Source organism: Lottia gigantea (assembly GCF_000327385.1).
Source record: "Lottia gigantea unplaced genomic scaffold LOTGIsca_7, whole genome shotgun sequence".
Classification (NCBI taxonomy): domain Eukaryota; kingdom Metazoa; phylum Mollusca; class Gastropoda; family Lottiidae; genus Lottia; species Lottia gigantea.
Window position 1 is genome coordinate 3,034,094 of NW_008710370.1, and position 21,275 is coordinate 3,055,368.

At 31.0% G+C, this 21,275-nt stretch overlaps 1 protein-coding gene across 1 annotated transcript in view; it reads left to right on the forward strand.

Moving 5' to 3' along the window:
- LOTGIDRAFT_107523 (hypothetical protein) overlaps positions 1-13,621 on the forward strand; it is a gene marked incomplete at both ends in the record, with an annotated part of 28,571 nt that extends 14,950 nt beyond the window's left edge. The window contains 11 exons of the mRNA XM_009065575.1: positions 471-830; positions 1,093-1,385; positions 2,873-3,209; positions 4,578-4,751; positions 4,881-5,003; positions 5,787-6,050; positions 6,624-6,677; positions 8,769-8,906; positions 11,444-11,551; positions 11,896-12,166; positions 12,549-13,621. Of these exons, the coding sequence (XP_009063823.1) occupies positions 471-830; positions 1,093-1,385; positions 2,873-3,209; positions 4,578-4,751; positions 4,881-5,003; positions 5,787-6,050; positions 6,624-6,677; positions 8,769-8,906; positions 11,444-11,551; positions 11,896-12,166; positions 12,549-13,621 (3,195 nt within the window). The remainder of the gene's footprint in view (positions 1-470; positions 831-1,092; positions 1,386-2,872; positions 3,210-4,577; positions 4,752-4,880; positions 5,004-5,786; positions 6,051-6,623; positions 6,678-8,768; positions 8,907-11,443; positions 11,552-11,895; positions 12,167-12,548) is intronic.
- Between the last annotated feature and the right edge of the window lie 7,654 nt (positions 13,622-21,275).

The following is a 21,275-nucleotide window of genomic DNA, read 5'->3' on the forward strand; positions in this document are numbered from 1 at the left end:
GAGCACATATAGCTTTAATCATCTGGGATGTTTTACACATTAAAACATGTTTTGGGTATTTTTTTAACATGAACATAAAATTTAAATTCTTAAACTCTTAAATATTGTACATATATATCAGTAATCCTTAAAACTATGTAATTATTCAAAAATGTTCAATTGTAAGACAGTGTTTGTGAATAACTACCAGTACTTTGTATATATTATTATGTATTTATCCGATTATGGAATCATAAACATTGCTCAATTATAGGCTACATAATATCTTTTTTAAAATAGTTATACCATAAAAAAAAAACAAAGTTTAGTACCAATAAATGATGATTTTTGTAATGCTGAGACATATTCATTACCAATTTAATTGCTAATATATGTCACTTTATGAAAGTTAACAAATAATCAATAACCATTAGAATTGGGAATTACAGTTTTGATCTTACGTGTATAATAATGGATAATTTTTTTTTCAGCTTCGAGTTTTTAAATTGGCCAAATCCTGGCCAACCCTGAACATGTTAATAAGTATTGTCGGTAGAACTATGGGTGCTTTAGGAAATTTAACCATTGTACTTGGTATAGTTGTGTTTATATTTGCTGTGATGGGTCAACAATTGTTTGCCTCAGATTATAAGAAGTACGAAAATGATCCAGAATATGCTCAATATGGTGGAATGCCTCGATGGAATTTTAATACATTTTTACATGCATTTATGATCGTATTTCGTGTATTGTGTGGTGAATGGATTGAATCAATGTGGGGATGTATGATGGTTTCTGGTGCAGCATGTGTTCCATTCTTCTTATTAACTTATGTAATTGGTAACCTTGTAGTAAGTATAGCTTACAGTTTTAATACGCTTAATAATGTTAACTCTTGCTAAATAAAAACTATTAATATTATACATCTGTGAAACCTATAGTTACTTGACAACACAGTCCTAGCAATCGGCTTATATTGATGATTTCAGTTATTATTATTGTTATTAATGGATATTCCTTTATTTATATCTTCCGTGATATCATGAAAAGATGGAACTATGTATATATCATAATAATAGATATTTATTGTATCCCATTTCTTTCATGTTTTAGGTATTGAATCTATTTCTTGCCTTACTATTGAGTTCATTTGGTACGGAAAGTTTACAGAGATCACAAACAGATGATGAACCAAATAAACTAGCTGAAGCATTTGATAGGTTCAATCGCTTCTTTAACTGGATAAAAGTTAAGATTATTGTCTGTCTGAAAATTAAATTAAGAAGAAAAACAAAGCGGCCAGCTACAACAGTTTTATCTCCAAGTTCTTCCAGACCTGAAATGAATGGCAAGGAACCATTAACAGATGGATTGTCCATAACAGGTAAATCCTGTCATAGACTCTTGTATTCAATTTATTTCTTTAAAGAGAAATTAATCTTCAAATTTTTAGTTTAGTTGCTCCATGTAACTGGAGACAAATTCAAACGAAGGCAAAGCAATAAATATCAGATTCTTAGAATGAACGTTGCCTGGAAAATATTTACATCAACAGAACATAGTATTAAAAAAGACAGGAACAACTGTATTTCGCAATAAAAATTTAGGTTCAAAATTAAGGATCCTTTCTACCAGCTAGTACTTGGCCTAACCTATTGCCATTGATCTTTCACAGATTATCCGTAATACCCATTATAGCTCGGTAAGCTGAAATTATGAATGAAAATGACTTCACCCACAGGCACCATTTGCTCGACGCAATCAAGCAAATGACGTCATATAAGAAACCGACTGTGATATAGAACCTCACATGTCTCATGTTATATTCTATTTTTCCAGCTAAGGATAAAAGTCCATGTGATGGTGAAGAAAATATACATGTAAGTTATTTGTGTTATATAGTAAACAATTGTCATTATATATATTAGGCTTGTGAATTAAACCACCACAGGAAATTCGACATCTGTCTGAGATGCTATGTAAATCATTGAACTAGCTCAGGAAACTCACTAACTCCTAACAATAAGTTGCTGTTGCAACATTTTCCAAGGTATTAAAAAAAAAACATATGGCCATCTCTACCTACCCTAACAAAGTCACTTAATATCATTCTTGACAATCAAAATGGTTTCACCTTTTAAAAAAACCCAAAACTAGCGCGCCTATTGTCTTATTTTATCCATACCATGGTTAGCAGCCATAGAGAACATGCATCGTGTCGGTGCAAATAGCCCTTACGTTCCCAATAAGACAAAATAACACCTCTAATCATTAACATTACGAATACTAAAAGCCATTTTGTTGGAATATTGGAATAAATACCCCTTTCACATTGCATAAATTGGATTATTGAATTCAATTCTAACCGATAAGAAAAATTTGATTCAGTTCAGTTTGCTTTGTTACTGCAATCCTATCTGTAGAGCTGATTTTGCACTGCCAAAGTTATCTACAAACCTTTTAATTTTAGTAACATGTCATGTCACAGTTGAGGGAATTGAACTATAATTTTATTCATCATGTAATATGAATATGATAACAATTTTTTGTTCCTTTCGTCTCTGATCTGTATTCATGTACTTTATTAATCCCTTTCTTGTGATTTTTAAGTATTTATATTAATACACATTATTTTTGTTTACTCTTGTGATACCTCTGGAGGTAGATTTTTCTATCTAGTTAACTTCTGGTTATAACTGATTAATTTCATATGCCATTGCGAAAGCAACTAAGTTTTTCGGATAGAACTAGATATAACCGAATTACTTTTGAAGTGTGTAGGGGATATAAGTATAATAAGACTACTTAAATCCTGATCATGCCAGCTAATGTAGGTGTCTGTTTCCTTTCAAGAGTAATTACAGGTATTAATTATATTTTAGATAACTCAAAGAAGCTTAAGTAAAAATTCTTTGAAGAAAGATGATTGTGATTCATCTTCAAATTCAAGTTCCAGTACCAGTTCATTGGTGGGATCAACTAAAAGTAAAGTGAAATTAGAAGTGGAGGTAGAAGGAGCTGTTAATGAAGTGGAAATAGTTTATGTTAAGGAACCTGATCCATGTTTATGTTCTATATGTTATCAGAAATGTGCCTGTATCAACGTTTGGAACAATAACCGAGTAGGAAAGTTATGGTGGAAATTTCGCTGCCTTATGTTTAAGCTAACTGAACACAGATATTTTGAAACATTTATCATAGTTATGATTCTAGCAAGTAGTCTAGCATTGGTAAGTATTGTATCTTAATAATTAGTTTAGAAGATAGGATGGATATTTCTTCTAGATAAATATCAAGCTTTTTGACTTTTTCTAGTAATTAATATCTGATAGCTAGGCCTATGAGTTGCAATATCAAATATAAATCTACAAATATGATTAGCTCTAAATTCATCTATAAAAATTGATGGGGGCTACTTATTGTTCCCTTTAATACGTCCAGTAATTTACCCATATTAATCCTTGTGTTTAAAGCAGTATTATGGTGTTATTTTGGTGTCTTCCCACGAAGTAACTGCTAGAAAATTACAAATTCCCACGAAGTCACCGTTTTATTTTCTTTGATGATTTACAGTTATGCCGCTACGGGATTAAAGGTGTTAAGAGCTCATTAACGGTGACATAAATTCATGACAATCGTTCACATATTAACATGACTAATTATCAGTGTCACTCATTGTTTGATATCTTTGGTATAACCATTGATTCCATACGATATGGTGGGGGATGTTTTTATCAATGCCATGGGTGATATGCCAGACGACCCCAGATTAGTAGAACTTACAGACTACATTACAAGTCAATGGTTGGAGGCTGTTTATGGATTATATGAATGGAACCATTATGGTTCTGACACCCCAAGAACTAACAACAACTTAGAAGGCTGGCATAGCCGTGTAAAGAAACTTGTAGGAAAAGCCCACCCCAACATATTTAAAATCATTAATTTCTTGAAAGAAGAGCAAGATGCCATGGAAATCAGGATGGTGCAGTATGCGGCGGGTTAGCAGCAACCTCCACAAAAAACGATAATACAAGACACTTGAATCAAAACTTAGCAATAATATAGAACAGTGTAGAAGTAACGTACTAAATGTATACGAGTTTGCAGATTCTGTATCATATTTGTTAAAACTGAAATAGTAAATGTTGTAAATAAATGAATTACTTGAAAAATATTGTTTATTGGCTATAACCCCATTACATCGGCTTAAGTGTACTATGATAACACCCTGTAATCCTATTGTTCTCAAAATCCATTTTTTTGACAACATTCTCACGAAGTCACCGTTTGTGGTTTTTACATGGTTAATTAAGACCCAAGCGGTGACTTCGTGGGCATGAACTGTTATTTTTTGTAGGTTTGCTCAAATTTATGAAACTATATGCCAAAATCTAGAGAATTGTGTATCTTAATTTCTCTGAAAGTTTTAAAATCCTTCAAATTTTTCACAGCTAGTACATTCTGTTTAATTAAGATATATAGATGTAAATAGCATATTTTAGGAACATCTTCACGTAAAATTTACATTTTTGACAATTTTGCCTCTGTCCCATTAAACAAATAAAATCATATTGAATTATTTATGTTTTTTTTAGGCTCTAGAAGATGTTCATCTTGATGAAAGACCCACTCTAAAGGCCATACTTTACTACATGGATAAATGTTTCACTGCAATATTCATAGTGGAAATGTTGATTAAATGGGCTGCGTTTGGTTTTAAAGTGTATTTTACTGATGCATGGTGTTGGCTTGACTTCATCATTGTAGCTGTAAGTGTATTTTTAATGATAATAATAATAGTAATAATAATATTATAAAAATGTCTTTATTCAGTGTATTTCATGTAAATGAATTTTAGAGATAACATTTTTGATTTGATTGGCATTGTTTTATTTTAGCTGTCAATCGTAATATTAGCAGCTGAAAGTTGGGAAATCGGTAATGTTAGTGCTATAAGAGCATTAAGAACATTGAGAGCATTAAGACCTCTACGTGCTGTTTCAAGATGGGAAGGAATGAGAGTAAGTCTGTATTCACCTTCAAAATTTTGAATTTTGAGAAACATGATTTGTCAAATATTTATTAGATCTTTGTGATTTGCCTCATGTGAAATCGTTTGATGAGTATGGATTATTGTCAATTTAGTGATCTAAGATGTGTCAAATTTTCTCATGATTGTGTAAAATATCTTCGAATAAATTTCCATTAATGCTGCTTTGGCTGTTAATTTGAAATTTGAAGGCAGTTTCCAGCCTAAACCTATATTCATATACAAGATAACATTTGTATTTATCATTAATAACTACATCACATATGGTATATTCATTGTTCATTTTGGAAGTCTTTATCCTAGCCTGAAGATGCATAGTAATACCAAAGGTTGCCCCATTTAATATAAAGTGAAAGTAGAAGAGGTTTTGACTTTTTATCTTTAATAATTAAAAACTCTTTATTTTACATGGGTCCGAATTACGCCCAATACACAAGGACATGGTTCAGTCTAACATTCAGTCCGTGGGGACAAAATCATTTATTCATTGATATGGAAGATGTAAATTAATATAGCAGGTGCGACAAGCCTCAACTTTAAGAATAAGTTGAATAAATTATAGCCTATTATCGTTCAATGAAAGGTACAATGAGTTTGGTGACATTACATATAGAGAGCATTATGACACTTAATTTGTTTTGGAAAGGGTAAAAGCCAAATTTATTAAATGTAAATCACAAATAATTTTTCATAGCTCTCTAAATCACACATCTTAGACGATGTCTTAGAAATATGTATTATTGCTTATTTTCAGGTTGTGGTTAATGCTTTAATCAAAGCTATACCTTCTATCTGTAATGTACTAGTGGTGTGTCTAGTATTTTGGCTGATTTTTGGAATTGTCGGTGTTCAGTTGTTCTCTGGAAAATTCCATAAATGTGTTGATGAGAATGGGGACAGACTAAATAGATCTGTGGTCAAGAATCAAAGTGAATGTTTTGCTAAAGGATATAATTGGACCAACTCCCAAGTGAATTTTGATAATGTGATCAATGCGTATCTAGCCTTGTTTCAAGTGGTAAGTTAGTCTTCTAAATGTATTGTGACAAGTTCATCTTTATCTTCATTCTTCTTTTTATGCAGATAATAATACAACTTGTGATAGTTATTATCTCTTGGTTAAAAAAAAACCATTGCCTGTATTTATAATTATAATCTATTACTGAAATATGGAAAAAGATATACTTTGAATAGGGCTGTTCTGCATATTAAACAATGTTCAATGCATAAAGCTGATTGCAACCAGATTCTGTATCTTCAAATTTTATACTGTTGACAAGTGTTTCAGAAAATCTTCTGTAGGACAGCCTTAATTGAAATGAGGTTAAGTATGCAAACTCATTAGACAGGAATGGGAAGTTGACGACAAGAATTATCTACAGTAATAAGACTCTTGTAGTATTAATTAGGTTTTCAAAAAATTATGCAAAGTTTCAGAGGCACAATCCATTTAAGATGTTTTTATTTCTTAAAAATCAGAAGTTAAAGAGAAAGAATAAATACTTAAGCTCCTAGGGCTCTTACTAAGTCAAGGGCTATTAGTCGGAAACTGCTTATTTTATCAACTTAGACTTCATCTTTATTTTTTCAGGCAACTTATAAAGGATGGGTTGATATTATGAATGATGCCATTGACAGTAGAGGGGTAAGATTATCACAGATGAAAATGAATTAATTTCTTTTGTCAATCGGCCAAATATGTAGTATTTTGTTAAAGGGACGTTCCATTTTTTGTAGGTTGAAAAATTGTTTTGCTCAAATTTGTGAAAACTATACACCAAAATCTAGAGAATTGTATCCTATTAACATATCTGAAAGAAAAATCAAGTCGTAAATTTTTTAATGCCAAAAATATTTAAAACACATTACGTAGCGTTTTTACTTTTCGTTACGCTTTTTGAAGCTGTTAGAAAACTACTGTACGGATTTGAGTAAAATAAACGCATAATTGTAGAAAGATAGCTTGCCAGGCAAGGTAATATACGCCCACTGGCATCTTTGATTTTTAAATAAAAATATGAAAGAGCAAGGGCAATAACTCATACTAAATAATTTTCAGTTCACACCAAGTTTCGTCAAAATCTGTCCTTCTAGAGTGTTTACAAGCTAAAACTTGAATTCATTTTCAAGAACAAGGGCTATAACTCATACTAAATATTTTTCAATTCTTCTGATTTTCAATAGGGTTCTTCCTTGGGTGATTATGAACACTCACACCAAGATTCGTCAAAATCCATCAAGAACTGTGCCTTCTAGAGTGTTTACGAGCAAAAGAAAAAAGGGCAATAACTCATACTAAATAGTTTACAATTCTTCTGATTTTCAATAGGGTTCATCCTTGGGTGATTACGAACACTCATGCCAAGTTTCGTTAAAGTCCATCAAGAATTGTACCTACTAGAGTGTTTACGAGCTAAAAATTGAACGCGTTTTCAAGAACAAGGGCAATAACTTATACTAAATATTTTTAGATTCTTCGGATTTTCAATAGGGTTTATCCTTGGGTGATTTCGAACACTCATACCAAGCTTTGTCAAAATCCGTCAAGAATTGTGTCTTGTAGAGTGTTTACGAGCAATTTTGGACAGACCGACGGACGAAAGGGCCGACGGACATGGGTGATGGCAATATACGCCCTCCATTTCATGTGGGCGTATAAAAATATTTCTCTTAAATATTCTAAAGTTTTCAACTAATGATATCGAGCCATTATAAAGTCAAACACTAAAACTAGGTTAAACTGCTCAATTAACAATTAGTACTCTCTGTGTTTAAACAACCCTTTTAAAACAAATTAATTTTGATGAGAAGATACATAGATATAAATAGCATACTTTAGAAATATTTTCAGATATAATTTACAACGTTATTGATAATGAAAACTTTTTACAATAAAGCGGAAACCCCTTATAGATTCAAATTTATGTACCATACATTTCAAATTGAATTTAATAGATAAAAAGTCAATTAAAGGTGAACACTGAGTATGGACATTAACCTATTTCCACAGCTATGAGAGAAGAATGAAATCTAAAGCATTTAGTGTTAACATTATGTGACTGGACTGACAATCATAAGGAACAGTATAAATAAAATGTTTTATAAAATTTGATATAAATGTATAATATTACTAATTTGTTCTGTTTTTGTATAAATTGTTGTTGCATGATGAACTAGTTTGCCAAGGATAATTGTAAGTATAAAAACTCATTCACCTCAAACATCCTACCAATATTTTATCATCATTGCATAATACTTCTCAAAATTTTTATCATTTTCAGATATAGAAAATATACATGTGGAGCAGCTATGACGGGTGTCATGTCAGTCAGTGTATGCTTACTCTTCTAGACACCTGATACCACTTTTTATTATGAAATACTTACTCACTTACGATTGATATACTTCTTCCCATGAAAAGTTCATTAGCTGCTACTAATGTTTTGCCAATATGTTGTTTGGATTTTGTGGTACATGGTTTATTCAATCAAAGTAAATCTAACATTCATCTAAACAACACTATATCAGATTTATTTCCTTAAGTAAGAACTTGATATCAGATGTGTAATGCTTTGCTATTTTCTTTTCAGATTTTGTATTACACAATAACTTTAAGAATCTAAAGATAAAGAGTTATTTTGTATTACATTGTATTACAGCAATGATGATAAAATATTCGCATGGTTGTGAGGCTAAAAAGTTCCCTGTGATTAACATTGTTTATTTATATTTACAGGAATATGAACAACCCTCAGATGAAGCCAATATACTTTATTATTTATTCTTCGTTTTATTTATTATCTTTGGCTCCTTTTTTACCCTCAATTTATTTATTGGTGTTATCATCGAAAATTTCAATCAACAGAAGAAAAAGGTGGGTGACGAGGTAATAAATCATCAGGATTCTAAGCAACTTTTAACGCACTTGATTTTTAATCTTAATTTTAAAGTAGAGTTCTTTTAATTCCACCCTCTGTCAATATTGAAGATACTGAAGATATTATTTTGGAATAATTCATAATGGAAATATTTTAAATTTAGTGATTTGATTAACTGTCATCACACCATTTAAAACTTATTTTCATTCAAGACTAAATTCATTTAAACAACTCATTAGATATATTTTTCATGCAAAAAATCAACCCTGCACTCAGTTGTCAATGCATTGATATTTTATTTGTTTTACATACTTTGTTACACCATTTCAAATATTGGCATGCAATTTGTGACTTGTGTAACAAAATGTTTTATGAAAACTGTTTTGAAAAGGCAGAAAACTGAGCTCAGGGCAGGCATAGGATTCCCTCAAATTACAAAGTTATCTTCAGAACTTCTTTCTTTCTCGTATATTGACATTTCACTATAGAAACACATTTTTCTAAACTTAACGTAGCATTTTGGGAAATTTTGAATATTAGACGTAAAAGCACCATATCTTTATGAAAATGAAGCATAGCCTTCTGTAAGTGAAACAATTCTTTTTTTACTATTTTCTTGTACATTGTGTTTTAAATCAAGCACTTTTTTTCTTAAAACTATGAAAGTTTAATGTAAGATAAACTGAAACAATCGCACTTATATCGGTGAATCTTGGATAGCATGGGTTAGAATAGCTGGCTAGATTTTTAAAATTTTCTGTTAAATTTTTAAAACTTTCTTTAAAATTTTTAAGGGTTAAAATTTAATTTTGAATAAGAAATGAGTTTTAAATGCATGATAAAGCATGATCTCTTAAAATTAGAAACCAAACTGCTGATAGGTTATGATGAAGTTTGCTAGGTTATGATGAAGTTTGCTAGGTTATGATGAAGTTTGCTAGGTTATGATGAAGTTTGCTAGGTTATGATGAAGTTCGCTAGGTTATGATGAAGTTCACTAGTTATGATGAAGTTTGCTAGGATTAATAAGTAAGAAAAAAAACATATTCCCAAATTTTCCTCGAAGTTCCTCTAGACCAATTTATTTTTCAGTGCGTTTATAGAAAATGATATCCTGATGATATATTATGAAACTAATGAAATATATTTTTTTCCAGTTTAAATCATTTTGCTCTTCATACAGAAAATGCCTCATTCTTATAAACATCTTCCATATTACTTACAAATAGAATTCTGTCTGAAAAGCAAAATAAAACACTAGTTAGATAGAAAACAATCCAGATTAAAAAAAACTAGGATAGATCTTATGGATTCATAACATTAAGAAATAGTGAAATTTCATTTGGAATGTTTTCTAGTCTAAGTGAGAGTTATATGAAATAATCAATGTTTTGTACTTCAAATTGTACAGATGTTGATCTGTTTGTATTTGTCACCTTGAACACATGATACATTCATTGAGTTGCTGGACAATACAATCATTTCTTCAACCTTGTTCAAAATATAAACATGAATAGATTTCTCTTTCTACCACTGAACTTATCAGTTTTTTCATACATGATGTTTCATATAAGTTAAAATCAATGGATCAGATATAAATTTCTGTCCTGTGATGGCAATATATTCATACATGTACAGAGCTCAATCATTGAACATAACTTCAAGACCAGATAAAGGTGCTACCTTTCAAAATTTTTGACAAGTCATCAGAAAGTTACAAATATTGAATTAATTGCACAATTATCTGGTCTTGATCAAAGTAGAACACATATTCCATTGCTTTTAGAGAACTTCTCTTTTCCTACATATTGTAGTTTATAGATTTTCATAGAACCTTATTGGTGATCATCTATTCTTTTAGCTTCCTTCTATCTTGCTTGTCCTAGTCTTGTTTGTTACTCTTACTTATTAGTTTAAACATACTACTTTTGCATCAACTTTTAAAACACCATATTAATTTGTATAGACTACTTATAAGTAATTTAGAGCTGATCTAGAAGTAACTATTTTGAATTTATATTCTACAAATGACACAATGATTTAATTTTCAATCAACAAGGATTATTTTATTTCCTGAACTATTTTATTGATATGACACTGTAAATTGTACCCTCTTTTAAAAATCTTTTTTCAATAATTTTTGCATTTATCTTGAATTACTTTCATTACGTAACTGATTTTACTAATGGCCTTGTGAACATATTTTGACAATTAGGAACTGTAGACTCTTGGTGAAATATACTTATTTGACAAAATATTGAAATTATTTACAAAGTCAAGTTTTTCAGATATTATGTAAAATTATAATACAATCATTAAATCAATTCCGAAATTAATTTTATTTCTACCCTTTGCATGGAATACATGTTAAATAAGCGCCTGTAGACAATTCTCCTACTCTGGCATTACAGTTCTTCTATGCTTCCTTACAGCTTAGTGCTTTTCATGAGTCATCTAGGATCAATATCATGCATGTTTCATTAAGATCATACCATCAACCATCCAGCTATTAACACTTTATATTCTATTTTAGGCTGGCGGATCACTTGAAATGTTTATGACTGATGATCAGAAGAAATACTATAATGCTATGAAAAGAATGGGCTCTAAAACCCCACAGAAATCTATTCCAAGACCTAAAGTTAGTATTTAATATATCATACATGTACCAAAACTTACACAGATTTACTTGACATGTAAACTTTAAGTTTAGTTATACTGATCTCTCAACTCTCAAAGCTGAGCTCATATTGTAATAAATATAGCAATATAAACTATGCGGACTCTCTGAAAGAGAGGCACAGTTGGCAAACAACGTTACGACATGTCATCAAGTGTTAAATATGGGTGAGCACGCCCTTAAAGGGCCTCAATTAATAAAACTTTGTTCAGAGTGCGTTCAATATGCACATCTCTAGATTTTATACGCGTAATACAAATCAGACTAGATCCACAATAATTAATATATTTTTTTATATTTTTCAGTTAAAGATAGCATCAATATTGTTTGATATTACAACTAATCAAAAGTTTGATATTGTGATAATGATAATTATAATGTTTAATATGTTGACAATGACAATGGAACATTATAAAATGGATGAATCTTATGAATCAGCATTATCAATAGTTAATACTGTTTTCATTGCAATATTTACTCTTGAATGTGTTTTAAAAATTATTGGTTTACGACTGCACTATTTTAAAATTCCTTGGAATGTTTTTGACTTTGCTGTTGTAATTTTATCTGTTTTAGGTAAGTAATTTCACCTTTCTATAGAATCTGAGATGTAATTAAATTTACTGCATCACATTCCTGTATGTGTACCATTTTTTATAGTCAAAAGAATTGTGCATTCTGGTATGGCCTCTGATCGAAGGCAGATGGCACAGATGAGACTGAGAAATGGTGATGATTCTGCTTAACCTTTTACATTAATAATTGTTCTATTTAAAACATTCAAAATGTTTCAGGAATGGTATGTTTAAACTGCAAATTTGCTCATCCTTTCAACATGTACTAAACATGTTGAAAGGATGAGCAAATTTGCAGTATATGAGAAAAGGTTTTAAAAATGTATCATTAGACAGCTATATATATAATTCTTTCTATAATTCATATCAATTTTTTTTTTCAGCTTTATCTTTAGCAGGTGTTATGGAGAATTTCTTCGTTTCACCAACGCTGCTTCGTGTAATAAGAGTTTTTCGCGTTGGTCGTGTTTTGAGATTAGTCAAATCAGCTAAAGGAATACGTACATTACTTTTTTCTCTGGCTGTGTCTTTGCCTGCATTGTTTAATATAGGCCTATTGCTAATGTTAGTTTTATTCATTTATGGCATAATGGGTATGAATTTCTTTATGAGAGCACCTCAACTCTATGGTATGGATGATGCTTTTAACTTTGACACTTTTCTCAGTAGTTTGATTTTATTATTTCAAATGTGTACATCAGCTGGATGGGATGGTGTTTTGAAATCTTTAATATCAGTGTGCAATCCAGGTGAAACATGTTTTGAATATACGAAAGCTTCATTATATCTTGTAAGCTATTTAATAATGAGTTTTTTAGTGGTGGTTAATATGTACATTGCTGTTATCTTGGAAAACTTTAGTCAAGCCACTGAAGATGTCCAACAAGGCTTGACTCCAGATGATTTTGATATGTACTATGAAAAGTGGGAGAAGTATGATCCAAAAGCTTCTGAATTTATAAATTTAGATCAGTTGTCTAGCTTTGCTGATTTCTTGGAAGAACCATTGAGGTTACCGAAACCCAACCATTTTATTCTGGTGAAATTAGATATTCCTATCTGTGAAGGTGATAAAGTGTATTGTCGTGATATACTGGATGCATTAACCAAGAATTTTCTAGGAACAGCTGATGCTCCACCAGTAGAAGACCGGGGTAAAAAAATAGAGTATACTCCAGTCAGTAGTACATTAATGAGACAAAAAGAACATTATGCTGCTAAAATTATACAGAAAGCATATCGTCATTATAAAGGTAAATCAGATGATGGTTCATATTCCAGTGATAATAATAGTGATGATGGGAATGGCTTCTCTTCAAATCCAAAAACAAAACCAAGTGATGGTGATTCCAAAAACTCCCAAAGTGATAATTTCAGTGCTGCAGAAACAGCTACAGTCAGTTCAGATCCCAAAACTGTTGAATTACACCCTGACAGTGATGTTGTTGCATCATAAAAAGAACTAGATGCTTGTCTGCCACAACCCATTGTCACTATTAAGGAAATATTTCGTTCCAAAGGACGTGATAGTCCTATAAGATAATATAAAAAGATAATGGTGTTTTTTGAATGGTGATAAATAAAATGATAAGGGATTGAAATATTTGACCCTGGCAGCATAATGAATTGATGGACAAGAGTAATACTGATAAAAAAAACAAGAGATGGTGATAATATTAATAATGAAAAACCTTTAAATACATGTCTTTCCATTTGCTACTAAAAGATGCAACCTCGCAATTTTTTTGTTTTTGTTGTGTTTTTGTAAATATTTGCTCTTTTGCAGATTGTGTGTTGATTTATATATAGAATTTTTCCACAAACATTTTATTGTGATAAATCCAATTTTGTTCAGTTTACAATATTTGGAACAGCTCTCTTTTCATCGATTTTTGTTGATATCATAAATCATCATATAAACTTATTGTTATGTTTTGTAATCGGAGTACATGTAGGTGTTTGGTTTGATCATTATTCAACAATATTTATACCTGTGTTTATTACCACATTATCATAAAATCAATAACAATCCTTATTTAAATTAAACCCTCCGTATTGTATATTCTGATCTCAGGTTTGATTTCATTAGATTGATATTTCCAGCAGTCTGTCTGTATAATGTGACATGGTAAAAGACTACAATAGTTAACAATATATAATACATAATTATAGCCTACATGTACTTCTGATAAACAATATTGATGGATAACATGGTTTCAAGATTGTGCTATTTTTTTCTTTCACAATGTTGCACAAAATAGTATTATGGACAGGTACTGGTAGCAAGGTTTTTGCACTTAACATTTTTTCTTAAATAATTAACACTTTTTGAATTTTCAAGTTTCTTGATTCTTTAATAGAAAAAAAAGATGTATTTAAGGTACTCTTACTGCCAATGTACAGCAATACCTCGGTATTTGACTGAAATATAACTTGGTAGATTCATAAAAGGCCAAGATATTGAAAGAATGGGCAGGGGCTATCTTTACTATTGAGGAATTTAAAGTAGGTATAAACCATGAGTTAGTAATCTAAGCTATGATGCAAAAAGATATCTTCCTAGATACTGGGAGAGATATCATTTTGGTAGGTAAAATCTCAGTAGATATAGCAGTTGAGATGTATGCCTTCTAGGGTATTTCTTGGTTTAGTTCAAAATATACACTTTCCTCTCACACTTGATTGAATCTAATCACATAATTTTAATTATTCATAATAACAAAGTGATTTACAAAAAGTTGCTATTTTTTATAGTCTCAGCTTCATTCATCAAGATAACCATACTAAAGTTGTATTTGAAATGTCTTATATCTTAAAGTTTATCATTTTGATAGCTGCAATATCAAACCTAGTTCTTAGTGATTTATGCCTGTTTGAAATTAATTAATCTTGTAGGTACATGTAGATGTAATTAAGCAATTTTAAAATTAAAGTATCTCATACTGCTTTACATTGTGCACTACATGTTGCTATTTTGACATGTTATTTTCTATTGAAGGTTATACCATCTGGTGCACCTAATGATACACTGTGACTGTTAACCTTTTCATGTTTAATGATTATTATATTCTGCTTTGTTGAACCCTAATGTTTCACCATGTATAGCCAATTGGTGCCAATTTCTGAACCTTTTTCGCAATGTTAGTAGACAATATTGTAGATCAGCCTATTATGAAACACATAATAGTACTTGCTAGACACTTTTTCTTGTCCAGAAGAAGATAATGAAGGAATATAGTAATTTCATTTAACTGTGTTTGTAAAAAAAACCTTAAAGCAATATACTAAATGAATAAATCACAGATAAAACCCTGTTCCCTTAAGAATTATTTCTTTGTTACCATCTTCAGATAATTTGATCTTAGTCAATCTGATCTGGAATATATAAAAATACTGTTATTTATGAACTTTTTGTCTTATAGTCACAATCAGCAATCTTAGCAGTTGCTATTTTAATGACCTTTAGCTTTCTAGCTTTCTTCCATTTTCAAATTGAAAAGCCACTGCTTAATAAATCACATTGTGCATGACAGCACTTTTTAAATGATAATCCTTTTAAATTCACATTGATTATCTATTCTGGTCTACTTGAATTTCACTTTCTATTTATCTTAGCATAATTATAAACAGTTAACCAGTAGTATTATTTAAGTTTAGTTCTATGTTAAATTTCGAGCAATGTACCTTTTGAATGTACACTGCAGTTTTAATTTTCAAAATAATTGCAATCATCTATGATAATTAATTTTTTGTAAACTTTGTTTTAAAGATTTAAAAAAAAAAATTGTGTACATTATCTTTTAAAATGAATTGTTTTATGCAAACCATTTTATGTAAGCTACAATTTTCTTGTAAACGGTATCTTCATAGATATTTGAATAAGTTTAAAAGGGTAGAAGTGTTATCTTTCTCTTCTAAGATCTAGTTTACATTGTTACCTAGCATTCTTTTATTATATCATTACCTACACCTATTTATATTGATTCAAACGTGCACATTTTTCATGGTATGCTTGTAATTAATCTTTAGTGTGATTGATTGTTCAACTAGTCAAATATGGATTGATTCTATTTGTATGCCTGAGTTTTTTTCAAAATTCTATTGTTCTTCACATGTTTTTAAAGATATTAAATTGTAAATATGTGCAATCTTTGCTATTAATTTAATGCTCAAACTGTTTTATTATCACTTTAACAAGTATTGATTAGAATAAAAGGATATTTTTTTCATCCATAATATTTGAATGAGTGTAATATAGAATGAATGCAATAACTACATGTAAATATTAGTCCTGTACCCATTAAATCCACAGCACTTTAAGGCTTCTTCCCTTTGACTGATTTGGTTGTATTATTATGTTATAAAACAAGCTGTCAGAGGTCAACTGAATAGGATTGAAATGTAGCCACATTGTAGTATTCTCATATCATGAATACTCAGGATTAAACCAACAACATTAAAGTTACAAGATTTATTGGGTTCAAATGATGCACGCCAATATATCGGTTTTGTACAACTTCACTTGTGTACATTATTACCAACTCACAGTACTATATATATATATTAATACACCATGAAACGAAACATTTTTCTCAAGTATGCTGTATGACTAGCATTACACATAGTGCCGTACAATACACACATATAGCTTCTGTTTGTTCATTCTGATTTCTCAAATGTATGTGGTTTCTTAGATGCCTAGAAAGACTGACCAGATATTTGACTTGGCAAGTATAATTCAAGCTAAATGGTATTTGTAATAGTGTTGTTCATTTTTCTACATTACAAATAGCATATACATTGGCAAACAAAAATATGCAAACGTAAGCTTCTTCCTAACACACACATCAGGCTAGAAACCCTGTTTTGAATCCTTAAACCATGAAAACACATCAATCATACTATACAAGTTTCTTTCATGTATGATATACATTTTTTTCGTATATCTCAGTACATGGACTTAAAGTCGTCTGAGCTGCTGAACTCTGACTTCACTTGACTTCAGTTTACTCTAACAATTTCATGCATGTTTATACGCCCACATGGTCCATCAACATTTCTTCTGAACACAATAGTGACTACAGTTTAAAACTGATTTTAATGAAATTTGGTGTGATCATTTATATTGTTGAAATCTTGGGATTGATTGATTTCGATAAATGGTTTTTGAGTAATTGCCCTGGACTTGAAAATGTGTCAAAATTTGTTTGTGATCACAATATAGACAACAGTTTTAAATGAAATTTGATCATTTTTTGATGAGATCTTGCACTGATTATAATTTGACAATTTTGAGTTTTTGTCCTTAACTTGGATAAAACACGTCAAAATTTCTTTGTGAACACAAAAGACACTACAGTTTTTATCTGATTTGAATGAAATTGGGTCTGGTTTACATTGAGGTGGTCTTGGTCTAGTTTGAATTTGATGATTTTTCAATAAATAGTTTTAGAGTTGTTGTCCTTGACTGATAAAATATCTTTAAAGATTTAAGACTATCTTTAAAGATTTAAGACATCAGTGCAGAGTGATTTGACAATTTGATTTGATGTATTTGAGTAATTAATTTCAATTTTGAAAAATATTGTGAAAACCTCGGCAAAACAACTAACATATAGTTAGATATAACAGATATATATTTATGAATATCTTTTCATATGAGAAAGTTCATATTTTAGTCACTAATGACTCAATTTTCATTCTGACAGCTGCCATTGGGCATACTTTACCTTGCCTGGCAAGCTATCCTCATATTATGAAATACTTGGGATGATATTAAGGAAGGCATAGATTGTGTTTTGACCTAATTAGAATGTGCAGCACATGTTTTGAAACTTAAGTATTGAATATCAATGCCAGGCAGTGTAATGATGTGTGTGACATCAGCTAGTACTAGGTCATGCACTAAAATTAATCACATAAGTGGAATTCTGTCAAATATTAGAAGGACAGGTCAGTCATTTTCAGGGGTTGTTTTGAGTCTGGAATATGTGTAAATAGCCTTCAGAAGTACTAGAAATGTACGAAAATCACACAATTCATTCAAAAATATCTCAAACTAGGAATTTCTTTTCTTATTTCTATATTATGTCTTTTCTAAATATGACAGTGTCTCATAAAAAAAAAAAACCACTTGTCTTTTTAACTTTCAAAATAGAGCACTTCTCCCTTTCAGCTGCTCTTTCACTTCAGTGGTCAAAGGTCAACAATGACTAAAGGGGGCATTGACATCTATACTGATGCATACTTTATAATTCTGTAAATAATTTAAAGATATGTTTGCTCATAGAATCAGAAAAGATCTTACTAATTTAAAGCATATTCAAAAAAAGTTTTGCTTGAGGCAGAATTGACCAACAGAACAGCAAGAACAGCTAACACTTGATCCTCCAAACTGATCTTACCAATTAGATCCTTTGTACTAGAATATTGTGTGAAAATAATCCTGTTGAATTAAGCTCTTTGGCTTCTTTGTAACTTAACTGATGGTTGGATGATCAAATTTAATGGTAGATTTGATTTAAGAAAATAGGCCTATCCATACACTAACCTAATTGAAACAATTTAGACACTTTTACATGAAATAAGGGAAGACACATACTTCTAAATGACATAAGGTAAGACACATGCTACTATATGAAAATAGGAAAGACACATGCTACTACATGAAACAAGGGACGACACATACTACTTCATGAAACTCGGGAAGACACATACTACTACATGAAACAAGGGAAGACACATACTACTACATGAAACAAGGGAAGACACATACTACTACATGAAACAAGGGAAGACACATACTACTACATGAAACTAGGGAAGGCACATACTACTACATGAAACAAGGGAAGACACATACTACTACATGAAACAAGGGAAGACACATACTACTACATGAAACAAGGGAAGACACATACTACTACATGAAACAAGGGAAGACACATACTACTACATGAAACAAGGGAAGACACATACTACTACATGAAACTAGGGAAGGCACATACTACTACATGTACATGAAACAAGGGAAGACACATACTGCTACATGAAACAAGGGAAGATACATACTACTACATGAAACAAGGGAAGACACATGCTACTATAAGACACAAGGGAAGACACATACTACTACATGTACATGAAACAAGGGAAGACACTTACTACTAAAAGAAACAAGGGAAGACACATACTACTACATAAAACAAGGGAAGACACATGCTACTACAAGAAACAAGGGAAGACACATAATACTTTTGAATGCTGTCAAATAAATTATATAGCTCTTTTCCTAAAGAGAATTAGCATTCCCTAAAGATAATAGATAATGTACTTCTATCAACTGTTACAAGTTTTCATTGTTTCTTATAGTAAAGTGTCTTCTTCATGATCATTTTTATCAATCCTCATCAGGGCAACTTTATTGGAAATGGAGTGCTTATTTTCACAAATTTGACTTAAAATGTGTGAGCAAAGTCACTGAACAGAAGTATGATATTAACAATAAGAATATTCTAGAGTATTAAACATCAACAAACTAAAACTCATATATAATTGACCATCATATCTGTGATACGGGTTTTGACATGGTCTTATTAACCCGTATAAAACTAAGCCCACTGTCATGTAAACAAAACAACACGCCCGTTTTAAGAGACACATTCTTTCCAAGTAAATATTCCCAGGTAAGGTTTGGTTTTCTCTCTGCTTCAATTCTTTAACGAAAATCTTACTCAATTCTGTACCGTACATAGTCATCAAAGCACGCTGCTTTCATTTTTTTACGTTCGCAAACAAAGCGTCATAACAAGTGATTTGTTTTGATTGGCTGAAATTTGCTTACATGTGCAGTGGGGCCAAATTTGATTGGACAATAATAAGGTATGAATACGTAATTTTTCTCACTTGTGTTACCACGGCCCTGAGGAAGTTAGATGAATTGGGGTGTGGTTTGGACACAATGATAATTGACTAGAGCTTACCTCATGCTGCAGCCATGTGTTCTGATAAACAATACTCATCAGGACAGCTTTATTGTAATGAGATTTTAATATTGGACCCACGATCAAAGAGGAAAGGATTGGAAACCAGAGTGTTCAAGTCTACAATTTGCTTGACATATATTTAAACCCGATTATATTCTATAAAATGAAACAACAGTTAAACTTGATATAATACAACAATTTTATTATCCTATAACCTCATATATATATACTTGATCTAAATCAGATTCCTCCAACTCCTCACCATATAAATACTCATTAGCTAAATTATATTTTTGACTATCATTGATACAGGATACCCAAGTATCAACAACTATATCAGTCTGAAAAATATAAAGCTATTTCATAATGACTGCTTGATAACATGTTCCATCACAGCAATATTTGATATAGGTATAAAGCGGTGTCTTGAATCCTCCGCCTAAGACGGACCACCTCTGCCATCCCGCCAGGCCACTTAAGACTTGATATTCGCAAATTGAAAAGCACGTTTTTCTGATGCAGGCTGCAATAAAAAGTTGGAATGTTTTTAATACGTATGACGAATCGAAACAATAAAAAAATCTTGTTCTTTTTCAAAATGTTTAGCAATCCCACTGTGGCAAATATCAAGTCTCAAATGACCTGGCGGAATGGTCGAGGGGGTCCGCCTTCGGCCGAGGATTCAAGATACTGGGTATAAAGTAGAACTGACTGCTGCCATATGCCAATATGTGTTTACGTGTATAGGCCATCAATAAGAATATTGACAATTGCAGAAGTTACATAAGAGCGAGTGGATATTATGTTTTCTTGTTAAGAAAAAATGAGAGTAAATTTTGCTGTAAGACAGATTTTCTAGTTGATAAGATTATTGTTGTGTTTTGTCTAAGACTTGTTCTGATTTTCATACATTCTGAAGGTTTTATTAGATTTAAATTTCTGGTCCTTTAAAGGCCATTCAAATAAAAATATTGATTAGTCACAGACAAATCTATTTTAGTCAAAATCATCTTTTCTTAGGTCAAGTGCAATAGAAAGAAGGTCAATGTCACATTTCAGTCAATATATTAAAAATTAAAAAGTAATATTGTATTCACGTTGTAATAGCTCACAAACTGGATCAAT